This window comes from Botrytis porri (assembly GCF_014898465.1).
Source record: "Botrytis porri strain MUCL 3234 chromosome Unknown BPOR_020, whole genome shotgun sequence".
Taxonomy (NCBI): domain Eukaryota; kingdom Fungi; phylum Ascomycota; class Leotiomycetes; order Helotiales; family Sclerotiniaceae; genus Botrytis; species Botrytis porri.
In genome coordinates this window covers 448226-469417 of record NW_024066094.1, presented here as the reverse complement: position 1 = coordinate 469417, position 21192 = coordinate 448226, and the positions used below count along the sequence as shown (strand labels likewise).

Below are 21192 nucleotides of genomic sequence, written 5' to 3'. Positions count from 1 at the left end.
CCTCCCCATATCTCAAACCCCCAACTTTCAACTCCACCACTTTCATTCTCCAATATAAACACACCATCCCCCATCCCATCCCCTCACATCTTTGTCTTTCCACCCTTTTTTCACATCCATCTTCACCTCTACCACCTTTCCACCCCTTCTCCTTCTCACCCCTTCTCCTTCTCACCCCCTTCAATTCATACCAAATACTACTCTCCATTACCCATTTCCCATCCATCCACTCCCCATTTGCCACATCCTACTTTCCACTCCAAATTCCCAAATTCCCAAATCCCCCAATCCCAGAATCTCAGAATCTCATCGTATTAAGAAATTCACCTCCACCGAATCTAAATATTAAAGATATCAGAAATATCAAAAATGGCGAGAAAGAAACAAATCATAAACATTAAATAGTTAAATACACAGCAAATCAATAATAAATCAAAAACCATCAATCATAAATCATAAATCCCATGCCCACCACAAAATCATTCCATTTTTTTTTCCTCCAATATCCATTCACCCACTTACTCACCATTTACTTACCCCACCAAGTGAAAATTTCCCTCAACTCGGAAACGAAAAAGGGTTTTTACACATCAATGCACACATACCTCTATATCACATTTGACACACCAAAAAAGCAATAGAAGTGGAAATTATTGAATTCCCAAACAATCCGTCCTCGACTAATTCCTAACTAGTATACTTATCTACCAGCCAGTCAACAGCTTCCAGACTTTGATTATCTCCTAGAAATCTCATAATAGCATAGCATGCCAGCTAGCTCAATAAATATCACGTCGTGTGTTGTAAAGCCATGATTGGCGAGAGAGAGAGAGAGAGAGAGAGAGAGAGAGAGAGAAGAATATCATGGTTGCCACCTAGTACCAAATCCGAACCCATCCATCCAGCCATATCCCAAGCAAAAATTCATCCATTCCCTAAATAGCAACAAAGCAAAGCAAAATCCATCCATAATCACGCACGCCATCAATGCTCTATTCGAACAACAAGTGCAGTCTACGAGTAGTGCAGAAAAGGAGGTGTAGGTAGAGGGAATTGTAGTGTGAGGAGACTACAAATCTTCTCCTTCTTTACCGGCCTTCTTACTCTTCTTCTTGGGTTGTGGTGCACCTTCTTTCTTGCAGTGAACGATGAGACGAGTCCATGATTCATCTTTATCCCATTCAAATCCTGCGAGGACTGGAGTTTCTAGTTCATCATCGGCCTGGTGGGGGAGATTTGTTAGAATATTCTTTTGAAGGGATGGCAAATGAAGAGCATGAGGTCTTGGTGGTTGGGCAGGGAAGTGAGGGAAAAATGCCAAGGGACAACATACCTTCTTACGGAATTGCTTGTAAATAGCATCTACTGCATCCTTAATTGTAACACCCTTCATATTTCTCGCAGTGACTTCCAACCCCAGTGGGAAATGTAAATCAATCTTCTTGACTGGTGGTGTAGTGAGAGATTTCTTAAGGTAACTCTTTTCCGGGTCATCAAGAGTCATTGGAGATTTATTTATACGCCTACATGGTAATTATATCATCAGCCATCATTCATAAGATCATGTACATATGAAGATATATGTGAAGCGGGGTAAGAGTACATACCAGTTCAGCTTTTGAGTTTCCTTTGCAATCTCTAGTTCTTTTCCCTCTTTCTCTGTTTATATTGTTAATATCTCGTCATTATCAAGTCAGGCTGCATATCAAGCGGCACAGAATGTGTCCATCAATCAGAGCATCAATGAAAAGAAAAGAACACGAAAGAGAGAATACATACCCAGGTCATTAATATTCCATACACCAGGAGCACTTGAACTTGTTCTCCGATGACCAATGGTCTTCTTCTCATCAGTAGGACTACTCGATAATCCTTGAACTGCAGAATCAACCTTGGTTAAAGGTATTGGATCAGCATCTTTACCAGCATTGGCTGTATTGATGGGTTGAGTTGCTGTATCGGCAGACATGATTGCAGGGTGTTTGTTTGTTTTCCTTGATGTAGTAAAAGGGTAATTGATACGATATCTCACGATATTGGTCGAGAGACAAAGACAATGTTGGAATGTTTGGGGATCAAATAACTGATATAGTTACTTGGAAGTTGTATGCTTTGAAGAGAGACTTTCTTTGATAAATTGATGATCAAGAAAGTTGGAGTGATGCAGATTGTAAAATGTTTGATGGATTCAGGTACGAACAGGTTAATGTGTAGATATTTGAAAGATTTGAAAGTGTGAGTAATAAGTTTTGATGGTGAATGAATAACAAAGGAGGGAGGGAGGGAGGAAGGAGGAGGTCATTCGATTTCCAAATGAGGGGAAATAGACAAGAAGTCACACAACAGACTGGTGATTGGTTGAGGTTATCGGAATCAGAAAGAGGTAATAATTATAATTGTTTGGAGATGAAAAGCCAATAATAACCCGTGTACCTCGGACATGATTAGGGATTTTGTTGATTTCCATTTGTCAAGATCGTTTTCGATTCATTCTTCAAACTCCATCATATCATGCTCCAATCATACTTTAATTGTAAGATTACTTCGATTGTGCTTCAAATCACACTCAAATCACACTTCACTTCACACCTCTCGAACCATACCTAAGTCGTACCTCAAAACCATACCTCAGATCACACCTCAGATCACACCTCATATCACACCTCAGATCACACCTCAGATCACACCTCAGATCACACCTCAGATCACACCTCAGATCACACCACCTCATATTCCAATCACACTTCCCATGACACTTCACATCCATCATACCTCAAACCAGACTTTAACAAATATTCAATGAGATACTACTAGGTGCATACAATAATACAATCTAATCTTTAATCCTTACTCCTCCATCATCATATCCCATTCCATTCCTTATACAAACATCTCAATATCAAAATATCGCTCCATTCCCCATGTAGTATCATCCACCTAAAATCTCACACCCAAAGAAGCCTAGTCTCCCCAATTACCCCTGGTCCGGTAAAGAGAAAGGCCGAAGTTCCGACCCTCTTCTACCCTCAAAACTGGGGAAGTGGGTCATACCCCAGGTTTAGCCCATGGTATCTGCTGACTCTTATCACGTCATGTAACCTTAGCTTTTGGGATCAGTTCATTCCTTTGTTGCGTCGTCGTCTATCAAGACAATTTATTGAATATATTGAAATTGAAGTTGAAGTTGGGAGTGTAATAAATGTCATTAGTAATAAGTATGAGTATAATAAGTATACATTGAGTATTACGTAGACAATTTAATTGATAAGGTTAATAATATAACTGCATCAACACCAAAATAGGAAAAGAAGTAAGAAATCAATAGACTGAAATCCAATCACTCACTCAATCCCCCCGTCACTCAAAAGAGGGGTCGTACAATCATTCGATTGGTTTCTTCCGTGAGGGGTAAAATGCCACTAACTCGTACCTACGTATCAACACATCCAACCGCATCAAATCCAGAACAACTATCTAGTACTCTCAAATTCTAATGCTTGAATATCTAACCTCAGCATACTCCATCCATCCTCCTCTCCTCATTCGCATTTATTAAACTTTCCTCCCATCCCAGCACCAACAAATGATATACAAGCCAGTGTGTATCCCATAGAAATAAGAAGTTGATCATTCTTGATCGAGTTAACCTGGGGGAATTGATGCAATGGAGGTACTTACTCTGCAATGCTAATTGAGGCATTTTGTTCATTTGTTTCCAAGTAGTCCTTGTGCAATGAGGATGATGATGATGATGAGGAAAGCATAATGGATGGATGGTCTTGGGTGTGAGTACAGGAGGAGGAGGAGGTAAAGGTATGCTGCGTTCGAATTCCAATTTGCTGAGTAGATACTAGATTTCTCTTACGATAAGTATGTACCGGTATGTATATATCACACCATATCCAGAACATCAAGGGTTACAGTACATTACAACACATCACATCACATCACATCAATAATGACCACCCCCAATCCTATCCCATCCCCTCTTTCCTACTTAACACAACATAATATCAACATAGCATAGCATAGGTAATTCCGCTCGCTACTTCTCAATGCTCTAACCCCCGCACTATTGATCTGTAACCATCCGGCTCTCGTTCATTCATTTCCCCTTCTTCCTCAGTCCCACGTATAAATCTCAATCTAATTTTGTATACCTTTTCCATATCTTTCCACACTCCATCCATACATTCCCTCTCAAAGCCCAAACCCCAAAACTCACCCTCAGATAATCAAAGTCACACTGTTGCATCCCTTCTTCGCGCCCCCAATTTTCCTCTTACTTCGAGATCATTCCAGATCAGATCACGAGACATGTTTTATACTTCGATACATACATACCTAGTACATACCTACCTATTCGTGCTAGTATATACACACCGTCCTATAATCCTACGACGTACATTCCACACATTACATCGATACTAAATCCCATACCCATCTGATTTCTGTTTCTATATACTAGGTTTATTTACACCTATTACCTGTTACTTATTACTTGATACCTATTACCTATTCCCTCTCTATGAATATATAAATTACAACATCAAATCATTCTCTACCGGTATTTTTATTACCGATATATAAATAGTACTTATCTATCCACCTCTTTGTTCATTCATTTATCCATCTATCCACCCATCTATCCACCCACCTCTCCATCTACCTCTCTATCTACCTCTCTGTCTACCTACCTATCCATCCACCTATCCACCCCTCCCCCCTCCCTACCTCTCACACTCAAAACCACCACGGAAGCTTCGGAGTTCAAGGTACGCGAGATATAAACTAGCGTAAACCCATTGGTCTACATTAGAATCATCTGTTCTGGATTAACATGGTCTAGATTGACATGGTCTGGATTGGATTCGAATAGTCTGGTGCGGAGTGACATGAATGGAATGGATTGAATGAAAATACTAGGTACCTAGGTACATAGAGAGAGACAGGACATAGAGACATAGAATGTCTTTTGGTTTAATCTTACGATACCCAGATTCTAGATTGAATTTTGGAGACTGGTGTGATTATTCGATGTGAATGGGATCAGATCGTTTTGATGGTGGTATTTGGTTGGTTGATGGATTGCATGATGTGATATGGTATGGTTTGGGATGGCATGATGATGATATGACGAGAGGTAATGACATGATATTGGTATATTTGTAGACTCATGATAAAACGCACATAAGAATGCCGTTTCGAAACTACCCCCTCACGCTTAACTATAATGTGGCAATGCCACTTCATTAATTTCCTTCTTTGCTCCCTCACCACCAATACTCTTTCCAATATCAATCACACCCTCAATTTCCCCTGAAACCAAATGACTAATTTTCTTTGCTCCTTCTGGAATCCTAAAATGTGCCGGCAACGGAGTCCAACTTTCTTCATTATAATTCTCTTGGACCTTCCTACATTGTTTTAGTCCCCACTCCGTAACTCCCACCATCAAAGAACTCTCAAACATAAACGCCATACTCCCCTCTCCAATCTTTGCCGGTTTGAGTGGGGCATTCGATGCTTTATCGTGAGTACCTGCATCAGGACCATGAGCTGACATGATATTATGTAGAGAAGCGCCTGCAGGTTGGAAACCTCCTCCCGTCTTTGCATCATATTCCCCGCCGATGAGACCCATGAATTCAGACATGGTGTTGCGATGATACCAGGGGGGTCGGAATGTATCTTCGCCTACGAGCCAGCGTGGAGGAAAGATGACGAAATCCGCAATGGCGGTACCGACATGATCGGAAGGTGCAGTGAGGACGGTAAAGATACTAGGATCGGGATGATCAAATGATATACTGCCGATGGTGTTGAATCGACCGAGATCGTATTTGTATGGGTAGTAGAGTCCATGCCACGCTACAACATCAAATGGTGTGTGTGTTTGAGTAGCTTCAAAGAGGTGTCCACTGAACTTTGACAGGATCTTAAATTCACCATTGGTGTTGTGTTCAAAGTTAGCAACTGGAGCTTGGAAGTCCCTTGCATTGGCTAAACAATTCGAACCAATTGGTCCCAATTCTGGAAGTTGGAAATGTCCCGAATATAATTCCAATATATATCCTCGAACAGGTCCTTCTGGAAGTTCAACTCGATATCTAATTCCTCGAGGGATCACACAAATTTCATTTGGTCGAACGAGTAGGTTTCCGAGCTCGGTCTGGATGTCCAAAACTCCATGTTGTGCCACGATCAAGAAGTCTCCATCAGCACTATAGAATGCTTGGTTCTTATCCATACTCTTTCCTGCAGCGAAAATAAAGATTCCAATTCCATGTTTCAAGGTGGGATCCCCAGCTCCAGCTACCAGTTTCAGACTGTGTACCCAATCTACCGTCTCGTCTAGATCGAATGGATCCCATCTCAATTGATTTGGTATTTGATGTAATTTGTTTCCTTCTGGATTTTTGTTGTAGGAAGAGGTCTCGCGAGGGGTAAAAGGTTGATGTGATGCTGCTGGGAGGATTCGATAGAGCCATGACTGTTGATTTTCATGTCGGGGTGCGGTAAATGCTGTACCGGACAGCTTTTCGGCGTACAGACCATAAGGAGGCTTTTGAGGAGAGTTGGCTCCTACAGGAAGAGCACCTTCGACAGCTTCGGATCTGCGAAAGTATTAGAACAAGTGTTGAAAGGGTTATGAACATAAGCTTACTCATGATATGAGCCGAAACCATTTTGATATTTATACTTCTCTGGTGTATTAAATTTGGTAACCGGCATTTCGAAATACCTAGAGGCGATATGTATGGAAATATTTCAATGTATGGGATCGTTTGAAGTGATTGAGAAGATGCGAAAGATATTAAGTTAGGAAGTTAACTATAATAAGTTTGCGAATGCCTTTTGAATATTTATCAATCAGCCAGTTCATGAACTGTTCAACTGTTAAACCGCTCATGACGAAGTTATTTTCCCCGCGTACAACCGATAGGATGCTAAGAAATCGAGGTCACCAAATCATTCCATTCCGCATGCGGGGGTGAATGTGAACAGACGAGATTAGTCATCACATTTCTTCATTTTCTTCAGCGGAATGTATTCCGTTGAGACCACATGCACGCAAGTTGCAGGACAAAGTCAATTCGGATAGTTCTAGACTAACTCGATCTTCACTCGATACAAACTTCATGATTTGATGATTGTGCTTTCAATTCTTTCTTCACTTCCAATTCCATCCCCATATTTTCAGGTACGGAAGGGAACCCGCGCGGAATAGAAAAACATCTGGGGCTGTACGATCGGGTCCATTTCTCCACACATTCTCATGATGAACCAATCACAAGCTCTTCTTTTCAAGCTCGAAGATTCATCTACGATTTCCCGATTAACTAATATCTCACAGCTCGTACGGACAAGTCTAGCAAGATGAACTCATCTCGTACGGACAAGTCTGGGAAAAATGGATTCGCAGTTGAGACGTGGAACAGAATCTCACGGCTTGGACTGGATTATATATCGACTGTTTCTTCTTCTTCTTCTTCAATCTTACCACCATTCAGATTGACTTCCTCACTTCGTTCTTCCTCTTCTCACTCCTGCTTCTCCTTCTCCTCAACATCATCTATAGCATCACAATGTCTCCTCAAACCATAGGCATCGCGATTATCGCCACGGTTTTCTTCATCATTCGATATCTAAATCGTACAGATACTCCAAAGATTAAGAATTTACCGGAAATTCCTGGATACCCTCTCTTTGGAAGTCTGTTGGAATTTGGTGTCTCTCATGCATTGGTAGCCAAAAGATTGGCCGAGAAGTATGGTGCCGTCTTCCAAGTCAGGTTGGGAAATAGGGTAAGACATAACAGTATCTCAGCGGGAATCCCACACTAACTGTAAATAGCGCATTGTATTCGTCAACACCTTTGATGCTGTCCGCTATTTCTGGGTGACCAACCAATCAGCCTTGATTTCTCGTCCTACTCTTCATACTTTCCATAGTGTCGTATCTACTTCTCAAGGTTTCACCATCGGTACTTCCCCTTGGGATGAATCTTGCAAACAGCGAAGAAAGGCTGCAGCTACTGCTTTGAATCGTCCGGCTGTTCAAACCTACATGCCTATCATTGATCTTGAGTCTAAGGTTTCCATCAGAGAATTACTCAATGATAGCAAGAATGGTCAAGTTGATATTGATCCTATCTCTTACTTTCAAAGATTTGCTCTCAACACTTCTTTGACATTGAACTATGGATCAAGACTTGACGAAGATAAGGACAAAGACTTGCTTCAGGAGATTTGTGATGTGGAAAGAGCTGTTAGCAATCTCAGGTCTACGAGCAATAACTGGCAGGATTATATTCCACTGCTGAGATTGTTACCAAAATCGAACGCTGAGGCTATCGAATACAGAGAAAGAAGAGACAAGTACTTGAATTTCTTATTGAACAAACTCAAGAAACAAATCGAAGAAGGATCAGACAATCCTTGTATTACCGGAAACATCATCAAAGATCCTGATGCGAAGTTGAACGAGAGTAGGTTTCCTGCAACCATACCGATATGGCATACTAATCCGCTCTAGATGAACTCAAATCTATCTGTCTAACCATGGTTTCTGCTGGTCTTGATACAGTTCCTGGTAACTTGATTATGGGCATTGCATATCTTTCCTCTGAACACGGTCAAGAGATTCAACAACGAGCATATGAAGAAATCATGAAAGTTTACCCCGCTGGAGACGCATGGGAACGTTGTCTTGTTGAAGAAAAAGTTCCTTATGTTACTGCTTTCGTTCGTGAAGTTCTTCGATTCTTCACCGTTATTCCTATTTGTCTTCCAAGAACCAGTATCAAAGATATTGAGTACAATGGAGCTACTGTCCCAGCTGGTACTACATTTTACATGGTAAGCTTCTTTTTCAAATTTAAAGACTTCAGACTCATACTAACCATTATATAGAACGCATGGGCTGCTGACTACGATTCAACTCACTTCAAATCTCCCGATACCTTCTCCGTTGAACGCTACCTTGACAATCTTGAAGGAAGTGGAACACCTCACTATGCTTACGGTGCTGGCTCTCGCATGTGTGCAGGTTCACATCTTGCAAATAGAGAACTCTTCACTGCTTTTATTAGGTTGTTCACAGCTTTTCAGATTGTGGCTCCAAAAGATCCAAAGGATAGACCGATCTTGGATGCCTTGGAATGCAATGCAGTTAAGACTAGTTTGACAACAGATCCCCGTCCATTCAAGGTCGGTTTTAAGGTTAGGGACCAAGGGAAGTTGGAGAAATGGATGGGTGAGGCGGAAGAGAGGACGAAGGATCTTCATTGAGAAGAAAGAGGGCGTAATGATTTTGGGAAATATGAGGAGAGAGATGACTCATAATCCATTGGGTTATGCTGGAGGAAATTATATCATGATTCATGACACGAAATGAAACTTCATAGATATTTGTATGTCTTGGTCTTGTGTATTGTATGCTGCATAGCGAGTTTTGGTTTTTACTGTTTTCTGCATCTATTTCTATATCCAAGAGGTACAATAAAAATGAGAAAGATCTTATTCAACCTTTCTGCGCGCTTGAAAGGTTCACAATGTATGCCTCGAATAGTTGGTATATCTCGTAAAACTCGTGGAAAGTCTCCATCTTGATTTACCTCTCACTTTTGAATTGAAATTTCAATTTGATAGGAATATTTGGGACGCTGTAAAAGTCAAAGATGCAGATACCAGTAGAAACTCAATGAATTGAGAAATTTAATTAATGGTAGCTATGATAGTGAGTAGTTATTGGTCATTGGTTATGGACTATTGGTTGTGGATGAGAGTGACTGGGTGTGGGTGTGGGTGTGATGATTGGCAGATGAGATCGTGAAGAATTGAAAAGGATGGATATTTACTTGATTATTTGTTCTTGTTTGTATTTATGATTATATTTGGGATTATGGGCATTTGGCATTTGGAATTTTGGGATTTGTTAGTGTGATTGATTGATTTTTTGGGATTCTTCGTTTTGGGGGTTTATATATTCTTCATTTTGGAGGGTTTGTCTTTCTTTTGGCTTTTTTTTGTTGATTGTTAATTGGAGAAGATAATGGGGATGGGAGATGGGAGATTTTGAATTTGAAGAAAACGATGTATAGTTCCTGTTTTAGGGATGCTGTTGGGGGAGGGGATGCTATTTTATATTTGGGTTTGTGGTCTAGTTTCAGGAATTTAGTCGGTTTTTAGTCTGGATGATGATTTATTCACTTACTTTTGTTTGCTGTTGGAAGTTTTAGTCTTGGGAGTATCTTGTTTGATCCACCAGGCTTCTTTTCTTGAATGAATCTCTGGATTACAAGAATTTGAATTGATGTCATGATGTATGTGGATTTGATGTGTGTATGGTGGGTAGGTGGGTAGGTAATACACATTCATGAGTTGATAGTTCCATGGGGAAAATAGCTTCTCTATATATGAAAAGCAAGATGCGTCCGATTCGGTTCTTTGGATTGACAAGATTCGTCTCTTGTTGTAGGTAGTGATTTTTAAGTTATAGTCTTCCTGTTGGATATGAGCGTGAGGAGGGTGTATTGGGTATTATGAACTGTGTTCAAGGCTTGTTTGATACTACTTTTGTTGATGTTTTGTTTTTTTTCTCCAGTGATCATGATTACTATTTACTTTAATGAATCATGGGGAAAGAAACATGTTTACAATCTCCTTTGAGATATTTTGACTGTATCTCTACTCATGTAATATTGCTTTCATCTAACAATTTCAGCTGTTAATCTCTTCTCGAAATTCACTACTCGAAATTCACTACTTGACCTTCACCTATACTGAAAAGATTGAAAAATTTCTTCCTTCGCTAATTAACTTCTATCTTTCCAGAATATTCAATTATTTCTACTTTTCTTTCAACTCGACTGGACTTTCAACCTCAAGATTAACAAATTAAAGACGTATAATGTACAACCACCTCCTATCAGAAATGTCTTCCAGACTACTAACCTCTCCCATGGATGTCAGAAGGTCGTAAGTTCTACCTTTCATCTTTTATCCTTTATCCCACTAATACAATTCCAATTCCAATTCCAACCTAACAACTAAACCCCCCCAGAAAAAGCCACCGCACCTCCCACTCTGCCAACTATCCCGCCACACAATCCACCGAAACTTCCTCACTCCACGAAAAACCTCTTCCAGCCCCACCCAAGACATCAACTGGAGTCCTTCGTCGCCTGATTCCACGCCGACAAGATTCTATTGCGCTTCCGAGAGTGGTGGAGGGATTGACTCGGGGGATTGAGAAGGTGAGGAGACATAGTTTGAGGGCGGGTGGTATGTATTTTTGAGATTTTTTCTGCGTTTTGCGATGCTTCTTTTTGAATTTTTGAATTTGACAAAAAGAAATGAAAGATTAATAGAAGAGATAGTAGGATTAGGTCTTAAAAGTCCCAGTACACCACCACCACCACCAACAACAACAACAACAACAGACTCAGAGATCACACCCAGACCCAGATCAACATCAACATACAAATCCAGACCCACCACTTTTCCGACCACCTCTCCCCGCTTTTCCTCTCAACTCAAACCTCACCAAACTCCTGAGAAGCACGGCGAGGAAGATGTCGATCCATATGGTAACGAAGAGCCAGAACTCTGTATTGCAGTAGAAATGACGATCACTCCTGTTCGCGTCCGGATTGTTTATATTGGATGTAGGGGATTGGATTCTTGAGTTCGTTTTTGGTAGTGAGGAGGGGGGGGTGTTTGGGGTTTGAAGTATAATTGTAAGAAGGGTGTTTGATCTCGGGGTTGAAGTTTGGAGTTGATGAATTAAAGATTGGATGCTAATTAAATGCTGAGCGTTTTTTCTTGTTCTTGTTGGGCGTGGTATGATATGGATATCAATGGACGTTGAGAGGATAGGGGTTCGCTTATGGGGAGATAGCAGGGCTTCCACTTCTAGTTTTGTGCTCCGCTTTTGGAGAAAGCTGTAGATTGGAGACATGGCCAAAATCTAGAATTGAATTTCTCCTAGAAGGAGTTATGGAGGATTAGGATCGTACAATATCATTGATTATGTGAAATTCGGTTAATACAATTCTTGACTATCATTTGCCGCTCCCTGCAACACGAAAATGGATCCCAATCATTGCCCTCGCAACAAACGGCTTCCTATTCCTTGCGCAATATATCTTACATTATCCAGAGCCAAAAGGAAGATTCGAAAGTCCCCTTCCTCGTCCATTCAAAATAAATAAGAGCAAACAAAATCACTCGACTCATCGAACTATCACTCCTCACCCTCTCCAGCTTATTATTTTTGAAGTACGCCTAGGATAAGCTCCCCAAGAGTATTCCGTCTCTTCTGAAATTGTTGCTGATGACTGTACAAGTTAATTCTCTATAAAGTACTAAAACCGTTTTTCTTTATAGTCTCTTCCTCGTTCATCTCTTCAAGCTCAAGTTTCAATATTTCCGTCTCTGTTGCCCATTAGCTCGAGGTAGTGGAAAGGGACTATCTAAGCCTCATTATCTTGTTGTTTCCGGCATCTAAACATTTGTTATATCTATTGTACTTCTCTATATCTTACAATCTCACAGAACTACTCTAGGAATTTCAAAGAAAAAAAAGAAATATCAAGATATTGTGTATTGTATTCTATTAAAATCTATTCTTGTTATCAAAGAAAACATTAAGTCAAATCCTAGATAGTAATATTAAACTAAATCATCAAGTTGAAACCAAGTACAACTAATGTTAGGGATAAATATGAAAAGTATAAGTAGATCAATATATATAAGCTAGATCGATCACTCATAGAACTCACAATTCCACACCCCTTCCACACCCACCTATCGAATCGATTCCTTCAATGTATATTATACAAACCCTTTTGTCAAAACTTAAAATGAGATTCTACCGAAATTTTAGCCTCAATATAAATTTCTTAAGAAAAAGAATGAAACCAAAGCTCATTCGATTCATAAGTCAGTTTCTCATAGTATCCCGTTAGTCCGTACACTCATTGGTGCACCAGGGAGCAAATTCGAATCCTCAATCTACCATCAAATACCTACTACCCAAAGCAATCTAGAAGATTGAGAGAGGATACATTACGATACTACTAGATATCCAAGTACAAACATTCAAATCATTAAACACTAACTAACAGCAACATCAACCCCAAGACTACATACCCACACTTTAGCTGTCCACATCATGACCCCTTCTTTCTCATTTCCCTCACACTTCATAAATCATATTTACCAACCCAATATCTACAATTAGAGATGTAACAAGAGCAAAACATCGTAGACTTGTTCACGGCTCGCCATCTTGCAGTTTGCAATCCCAGATGCTCATACACGATTTCCACATTGGCTCTTCTCTCCCACTATTCACAAATCATATCCACAGACCCAATATCCACAATCAGTGAAGTAACAAGTAGCAAAAACATCAATTGTTCACAACTCGCAATCTCGAAGTTTCAATTCCTAAATATTCTTACACGGTTTTCAAATTAATCACTAAAAACTAGGTATCTTCCCTTCAATTCAATCTGCAGATTAAAAAAAAAGGTATCGCATCATAATGACCAAACAAAGCAAACCCATCTCATACATGCTGTTAGAGAAACAAACCCCACTCTCTCCTGCCTTTAAATACCCAAACACTAGCATACCATTTCCTACGCAATAATCCATGCATACATTGATCTAAACAAACCATCCCTATTCATACAAAAAATATACTAAAACCTGTTTCCCACCTCAACGCTATGCTCAAGATAAATCCATGAACGTGGAAGACCAACCCCATCCTAAAACGCCTAATCAGAATGATCCTACAAATTTCTATTCCCAATTCCAATGAATCATGACATATCGTTAACCAAATCCATCAAAACGCTTCCTTGCCTTATATTCCCATTATTCATCGCCAACCCCCCTTTGATCCTCTTGGGCTGGTGTTTTCCTTTGCTACCCTTCACAGCCATCGGATCCTTCTTGCTAGGCATCACGCTCCTTTTCATGTTTTCCTTATTTCCATCTTCGTCTCCCTCGATATCCATCAGATCGGGCTTCTTTCTCTTCCCCAAATTATTCTCTACCTTGACCCACTGCGATAATCCTACACTCCCCTGCGTCGCAGTCCCCGACACCTCCCACCAGTGTCCCATCAACTGCTCCTCCTTCAACTCATAAACCCACTTCTTTTCCTCCATCAACCTTACAAATCTACTAACCATTTCTTCCTTCTTATCTCCTCCATCCTTCTCTGCCTTGCCTTTCAGCGTCCCTCTACTCCCCACAACCAACAACTTCGTTTTCGCCCTTGTAAACGCTACATTGATCCTCCTCCAATCCTTCAACAACTCTCCAATGCTTCCCGCTTCATTACTTCTCACCAAGCTCAACACGATAACCTCTTTATCTCTTCCTTGAAATCTGTCTGCAGTATGCATTTCCACACCTTTAGCATTACGAAGACTATCTTTGAGTAAAGCTAATTGGGAGCGGTAATGTGTCATGACTCCTATTTCTGTGGGATCGATACCGACAGCTATGAGAGAAGTGACGAGTTGCGTTACGATTCTAGCTTCTACGTCATTCACCGTTCGATTTCCCTTTTCACATTCTCGTGCTATCTCGCCGAGACCATCGGTATCCACAAATGCTACGGTAACTTCCGGATCCAAGAGATCTCGTAACCAGCATCTTCCCTTTTTCGGTTCGAGACAAACAGATTTTTGTGTACTGTGTAAGATACTACTGGGTGTGTGATGATTCGCTTTCAAAGCGTCCATATCGGGAATAACAATCTTACGATTAGCCACAGAAGTGCTACCGCATTTAAGACGACCATTGTAAATAAGTGTATTGGAGAGAGCCATCACATCGGCATTCATGCGGTATTGATGTTCGAGGTAAACGACGCTTTGAGGATGGGCATCGGAGAGGTATTTGAAGAGTGAGATATCTAGACCTCCTTTTCGAGCTTCTTCGTCTTTGACTAAGGGGGGAAGTTGATTGTGGTCTCCGACAAGGATGAATGTGCGAGCGAGACGAATGGGACCAACACAGACGGGTAGTGTGATTTGAGAAGCTTCATCTACTATGCAGTAGTCGAATGTACGTTCGTTGAAAATGGGATGGTTGATACCGAGGCAACTAGTAGCAATAATTGGTGTATCATGCCAGACACTTCGAATTTCTTCCATGGTATCTTTGGGATCGACAGCGAGTTTAGCAAATTCTTGAACATCGGGGTGGATCTTAGCTTTAATGCCTAGACGCAGGATCGGGATCGAGTCATCGCGAAGTTTCAGAAGAATATTGTCTACAGCTGTATGAGTGTAAGAAGTGAGAAGAACGGATTTCCCTTGCGAAACAAGAGCTCGGATTATATGAGCAATAGTTGTAGTCTTTCCAGTACCAGGCATACCAAGTACTAAAGCATAATCCTGTGCGGACATGACTTTTTCGATAGCACGACGTTGATCCACATTGATACAAGATCGGTCTTTCAATGTGTACTGAGTGGAATGTGGTTTGAACCGAGGAGGATTGAGGTCAACAACCAGACTTCGACTTTCGCGTGATCCAAATGGACCTTCGGTCATGATCTGGATGAGATTGTTCCGAACAGTAGCAAGACCATTACTGAATTCATCCTTATCGAGACGGTAAAGAATTGGATCCTCTTTAATTTTCCCAATAGAGTCGGCTGGTGTAGATCCTTCTGCAGCGACTTCCATGATACTAGCAAAGACCTGGTTATTAACCTCATCGAATCCAGGTTGTCTGATGCGAGCATTATGTAAACGCCGATCAACAGCGACTGTAATCCTGTTCTTGCGTACGTTCGTAACATAACCTTTGGCGAGAGCAAAATGGCCCTTTTCATCTGAGATGACAATTGGTTCTCCTACTATTATCTGAGAGTCCATGAAGGAGAACCCTGGTGTTGCGGTATGTTTTGGTTTGATCATGGTGTATCGATATCGATTGATCTTCTCGTTATTTTGATCTTCATATGCTGATCCTTCCTCAATTATAACGTTTGAGAAACATCGACCAAGCTTCTCTCGTTCTGAGCTCAACATAGTCCATAGTTCTCGACGAAATTTTAAGGAATCTTTCTCTTCTTTTGTAAGAAGATCATCCCATTTAAGGAAGAATTCTTTATGTCTTGGAGTAAGATGCCTGACCACTTCATCAAACTTCTCCTTCATACCGCTTGTCTCTCCAGTTCCATCATCAGCCAGCTTGTGATAAATGAAGCAGGTATTCTTCGCATAACATCTTCCACACATGTTCTCCTTCTTGAGCATAGGTGGAAGTTGAGCATTTTTCTCTCGGACAAAACACGCGAGCTCATTACGCTGCATGATCATATGACGAAGTTCATGACGAATGGCAGGAATTCTAATGGTCTCCGAAGTTTCCATGTAGTATAGAATTCCATAAGCAATCTCAACATCATATCGATCAGATATGAGAAGATTGTAAAGCGCTGTTTGTGCACGGTTGGCGACACTCGGATTTTTGCCGGTCTTGACTTCAAAGGGTGCAGTGAGAGTTCTTTGCCCCTTTTCGTCTCTCATTGTGATTTGTACCGTAGCATCAACGTTACCTTTCAGACCATACATTGGAGACCAAACGTGTTCTTCAACATCGAGAAGATTACTGACACACATAGCCACAGTTTCACCATTTCCAGCCTTTACTAGAGCTCCAGGCTATTGAACAGGTTAGTACTCAAGGAGGAAACCGGATTGCTTCGCATACCTTTGGTTGAGACGACACAAACAATTCTGCCCATGCTTGTAATTCTCCCATTTTGCTATGTAGATATTCAACAGCCTGGGGTATTTCGACCTTAATAACATAAAAATCTTCGAGATGCCTCTGAGCAAGCTTATCAATAAGCTCGCTAAGGAACGTCCGATCCCAGCGATTGACAAGCATTGCAGCTTGAAATATCTCATGAAGAATCGTTCCATAGAGCATAGCTGGAGATGCTTCACCAGTGGCTTTGACCCTATCTTGAAGGACTGCACGTCGAGTACATCCAAAAGAATCCGCTACTACAAGCGCAGAAATAAGATGATCCGGGTGAAGAATGATCAAGCCAGAGTTATCATCTATGACACAAATTCCCTGTGCATCAAATTTGCCAATGATGTGAACAAAAGCTTTTGTAGTCACAGGAGTATCAATCCAGGTACCTCGAAGACACACCATTCTTTTGATTTTTGAGCGTTCGGGTTGAAGATAGAGTACCTCGTGGGTGATTAGCTAAATCAAGGCATGAGTTCATAAGAGGTTACCTTTTCTGATTGCATTTTACCACTAACACCTGCATACTGATTATCATCTATCATAGTGACAAGATATCTTTGAATTGCGCGAACTTTTTCCATAGACTAGACATTTCTTAGCATTGGATTAAGCATTTATTGCTATGGATTTCTCGGACGTACAGGCATTAAGCTATCTGTTGATTGTTTTAGTGACTGCGTTGCTGCTATCTCTGCAGCCGCAAAATCTAAATCGTCTATATCGTCGCCAAATTCATCATCGGACTCATCCTTTTTAGCTGCTGCCCCTCTGGGCCTTGACGGCGGAAGCTCCACATCATCTACTGGAGCTGATCCTGCAAATGCGGCATCGAAATCATCATCGTCCAAACCTTCACCAAATTCGTCGCTGCTATCGTCCTCCAATGCTTTCGACGGATCAGGACTTTTGGCTACAATCTGAGGTTTATACGTAGAGTGAGCTCTGGGCTTAATTGGCGATTCATATGTTTTCTGTGGTAGTGGTCGTGACATTGAAGTTGAAGCTGCAGGAGCTTGCGATTGTGATTCGATAGCCGAAAGTATCATTCCACCAATTTCGTCTAGACCATCATCAGAACCATAATCTGACTCGGCAGTGGAAGGTCCTTTTGGACTTGGTAAAGCAACATGAGATTCGACATTCGTACTCGGTGAAGAGGGCGGGTCGAGTCTCTTTTTTAAGGGCGATGTCCTCTTCTTAGTTCCTTTTGGGCCTAATGGAGAACTTGGTCCTTCAAATTGAAATTGACCTTTGTCAGGAAGAGGTGATGAGCTTGAAGGGCCACTAGACTCATTCGGCTTGTAATCTTCCTGCAATCGCCTCATCAAGCCCGGCGTATCGATATTTCTACTATTCCCTATCCTGCTTGGTTGGTGTCTCTTAGGGTTCAATGGATTGCCAAGACTTCTTGATCTGGTCAATCCTCTAGGTGTATTTCCTTCCCTCGATGATTGTGGAGATGCGTTTTCCATGATTCGCGAGAGTTTAATGTCCTTAGTCTGGCCCAATTTCATCCATACCTCGACTTCTGGCCCCGGCCTAGGAAAAGAATCTGCTTGCGAAGAATGAGCTAGTATAGGTGAAGAACTCTGTGCTCTGCCGATGTCAGTATCGCCCCTCTTCCTCTTCCCCAGTTTGGGGCTCTCTGGTTCAGGTAGTTGTTGACTATCCTTATTTGTATCCCAAATTATGCGATCGTCAGGTGATACTGCTTTAAATGGTCGTCTGAAATCGGCGTTTTGTGTGGGATCAAACCCCATTGACGGTGTTGAAGGTACATCTGCCGAAGTGAAATCGTCAAGAAAGACATCGTCTTCTACAGAACTCTTCTCATCTTTTGAGGAGCCCTGCCGCCGCCTCTTCGAAGGCGTGGCAATTCTACTATCCGTCTCCGACGACACTAAATTTATAACCTCTTTCGAATCGTCTCCCCTCCCAGGCTGTTCTCGATATTGAAAGTTGCTAAGTATATTCTTCGTAGTTGTAGAAACAGGTACCGGCGGTTTTTCTGCTAACGGTTTCGCGGGAACTTTGGGCTTTTGTTGTTGGTTCTGGTGATTCTTATTCCTCTGCCATGGCTGTCGAGACTGCGATTCAATTAGTTTCCAATTTAGTTCATAACATGACCAATTATTTGTAGTGTAATTCCACAGTAAGTAGAGTGTATACATACGTGATTCTCTTTTCCTGGATGATTAGTCTCAGAGAAGGACTTTTGAAGAGGCATTATGTCTTCACAAAATATGAATTGCTAAAGTACATGAAAGATGATGTTATGTTATGGAAATATAGCAAGATTCAACAGTAATCTGAATCATCAAGCAATATGTAAAGTGTTAAATGTAGCTGGGATGTAGATTGATTGACAGTTCTTGCACTTTGTGGAGTAGAATACGCGACTACGCGATTTAGAGACGCGCTTTCCATTTTTATATGTATATTCCCAGTCCTAGCGCGTATTTGGTACTGTCTTGTCATTCTGCCCCTGTCTTCACTTCACATCATCCATCATCCGGTGATTTTATGTCTGACCCTCCGACTATCGGCTAAAGGTGGAGAAGCAGCGGAAGAGCTTAGAACCCCTGGGGTTGATAAGATTGTCATCGCACAGATCACACGAGATCAAAATAATTTCTCAACAGCGACAGTCCAGCTTAGATAGAGGTAGTTAGATTAAGGTATGTTGTACCAATAACTCATCGCATTCTACACAATTCTCTACATAGGACACCATACTCATCTCCAACTATTTTATAGCCCCGATCGCAACCATGTCGACCGAAAAGCCTCTTCCCTTCGTTTACCAGTTCGCTGCTGGTATGTTTTACCCCTCACCCCATATCATGAACTTGAGACTTACAGAGACAATGTAGGTGCGATCGCCGGTGTATCTGAAGTAAGTTCTTTCTGTTGCGTATCATACGAAACTTACAGAACTACGGAACTAAATTATGTACCATTGCCATAGATTCTTATTATGTAAGTGCCCCTCAACAGAAGACAAGCATTTGCTACTGCATCTTACTGACTCATGCAGGTACCCGTTAGATGTTGTAAAGACTAGAGTGTAAGTTTTCAGTCCCACTGCGCCAGTACATTGAGCAGATGTCAGACAGAATGTTGACGGAAGGATAGACAATTGCAAACCAGTTCCGCGGGGCCAGATGGCTACAATGGCATGGTGGATTGCTTTAGAAAGATCATTAAGAATGAAGGGTATAAACTCCGCAATAATGCTACCCCATTAATCTCAAGATAGGTACTGATATATATCCCAAGTGTCTCACGACTATACCGCGGAATTGAAGCCCCAATTCTGATGGAAGCTCCTAAACGTGCCACTAAATTTGCAGCCAACGAATCCTGGGGAAAGTTCTACCGTGATATATTCGGTGTCGCCAAAATGAACCAATCCCTCTCCATTCTCACCGGAGCTACCGCCGGAGCTACGGAATCCTTCGTAGTCGTTCCCTTCGAGCTCGTCAAGATCCGTCTGCAAGATCGCGCGTCTGCCGGAAAATACACCGGAATGGTTGATTGCGTTAGTAAAATTGTAAAGGCCGAGGGTCCATTAGCTCTATACAACGGACTGGAAAGTACAATGTGGAGACATATCTTATGGAACGCCGGATACTTTGGATGTATCTTCCAAGTCAAGGCATTGATGCCGAAGCCCGATAACAAGAAGCAAGAAATGATGGTCAACATGATTTCCGGAGCAATCGGTGGTACCACCGGTACAATTCTCAACACACCAATGGATGTCGTCAAATCGCGTATTCAAAATAGTCCCAAGGTTGCCGGATTAGCACCAAAATACAACTGGGCATGGCCAGCTCTTGGTACGGTGATGAAGGAGGAAGGTTTCGCAGCATTATACAAGGGATTCTTACCTAAGGTTCTTAGATTAGGACCCGGTGGAGGTATTTTACTCGTCGTATTCACCGGAGTGACAGATTTCTTCAGAAAGATGCGCGCAGAGAAGGGACTGTAGATCCGTTCGTCCGGTTGTGAAGGTGGGATGGATAACAAAAAAATGAAATTAGGCCATTTAATCTTTGTATACCTATTTCATTTGAATAGAAGCACTGGAAAGGGATAGAGGGCATTACAAACAATTTAAGATCCCAGAGATATCATTCAATGTAAATGAAATACTTATCACGGAAATTCACATTGCTCAGAAAGATGAAATATTTCACTTCAACTCGCTTAAACAACTTCATGCTCGTTCGATGTTTATCCATTTTCCTACCCGCTAGGTATATGTCTACTATTACACTCATAACTCCACCAGCACCCAATTGTCAGGTGCTTGCAAACCTCCCATCATCCATTTTCATGCAAACGATCCATTTCCACTCCGCATCCTATACCTAAAGTA

The 21192-nt window shown here is 41.4% G+C and overlaps 6 protein-coding genes across 6 annotated transcripts; 3 read left to right on the top strand and 3 right to left on the bottom strand.

Moving 5' to 3' along the window:
- Positions 1–638: 638 nt before the first annotated feature.
- On the bottom strand, positions 639–2648 carry EAF01_011274 (uncharacterized protein). Its single transcript, XM_038919531.1, has 4 exons — positions 1780–2648; positions 1608–1659; positions 1334–1523; positions 639–1222 (listed from the first exon to the last, which is right to left on the bottom strand). Exons 1-4 carry the CDS (start codon positions 1967–1969, stop codon positions 1070–1072), a joined length of 585 nt encoding a protein of 194 aa, XP_038765045.1. The 5' UTR covers positions 1970–2648; the 3' UTR covers positions 639–1069.
- Positions 2649–5224: 2576 nt separating this feature from the next.
- EAF01_011273 (uncharacterized protein) lies at positions 5225–6735 on the bottom strand (the record flags this gene model as incomplete). Its single annotated transcript, XM_038919530.1, has 2 exons — positions 5225–6617; positions 6668–6735. 2 exons carry the CDS (start codon positions 6733–6735, stop codon positions 5225–5227), a joined length of 1461 nt encoding a protein of 486 aa, XP_038765044.1.
- Positions 6736–7334: 599 nt separating this feature from the next.
- Positions 7335–9618, top strand: EAF01_011272 (uncharacterized protein). The gene is made up of 4 exons (XM_038919529.1): positions 7335–7808; positions 7858–8491; positions 8539–8861; positions 8916–9618. The coding sequence occupies exons 1-4, from the start codon at positions 7590–7592 to the stop codon at positions 9291–9293; spliced, it is 1554 nt and encodes a 517-aa protein (XP_038765043.1). The 5' UTR covers positions 7335–7589; the 3' UTR covers positions 9294–9618.
- A 1320-nt stretch (positions 9619–10938) lies between these two features.
- On the top strand, positions 10939–11691 carry EAF01_011271 (uncharacterized protein; the record flags this gene model as incomplete). The annotated part of the gene is made up of 3 exons (XM_038919528.1): positions 10939–10982; positions 11068–11288; positions 11384–11691. 3 exons carry the CDS (start codon positions 10939–10941, stop codon positions 11689–11691), a joined length of 573 nt encoding a protein of 190 aa, XP_038765042.1.
- Positions 11692–13837: 2146 nt separating this feature from the next.
- On the bottom strand, positions 13838–19035 carry EAF01_011270 (uncharacterized protein; the record flags this gene model as incomplete). Its single annotated transcript, XM_038919527.1, has 5 exons — positions 13838–16705; positions 16755–17249; positions 17297–17392; positions 17450–18895; positions 18982–19035. The coding sequence occupies 5 exons, from the start codon at positions 19033–19035 to the stop codon at positions 13838–13840; spliced, it is 4959 nt and encodes a 1652-aa protein (XP_038765041.1).
- Positions 19036–19579: 544 nt separating this feature from the next.
- On the top strand, positions 19580–20802 carry EAF01_011269 (uncharacterized protein; the record flags this gene model as incomplete). Its single annotated transcript, XM_038919526.1, has 6 exons — positions 19580–19625; positions 19682–19704; positions 19777–19787; positions 19846–19875; positions 19944–20024; positions 20088–20802. The coding sequence occupies 6 exons, from the start codon at positions 19580–19582 to the stop codon at positions 20800–20802; spliced, it is 906 nt and encodes a 301-aa protein (XP_038765040.1).
- Between the last annotated feature and the right edge of the window lie 390 nt (positions 20803–21192).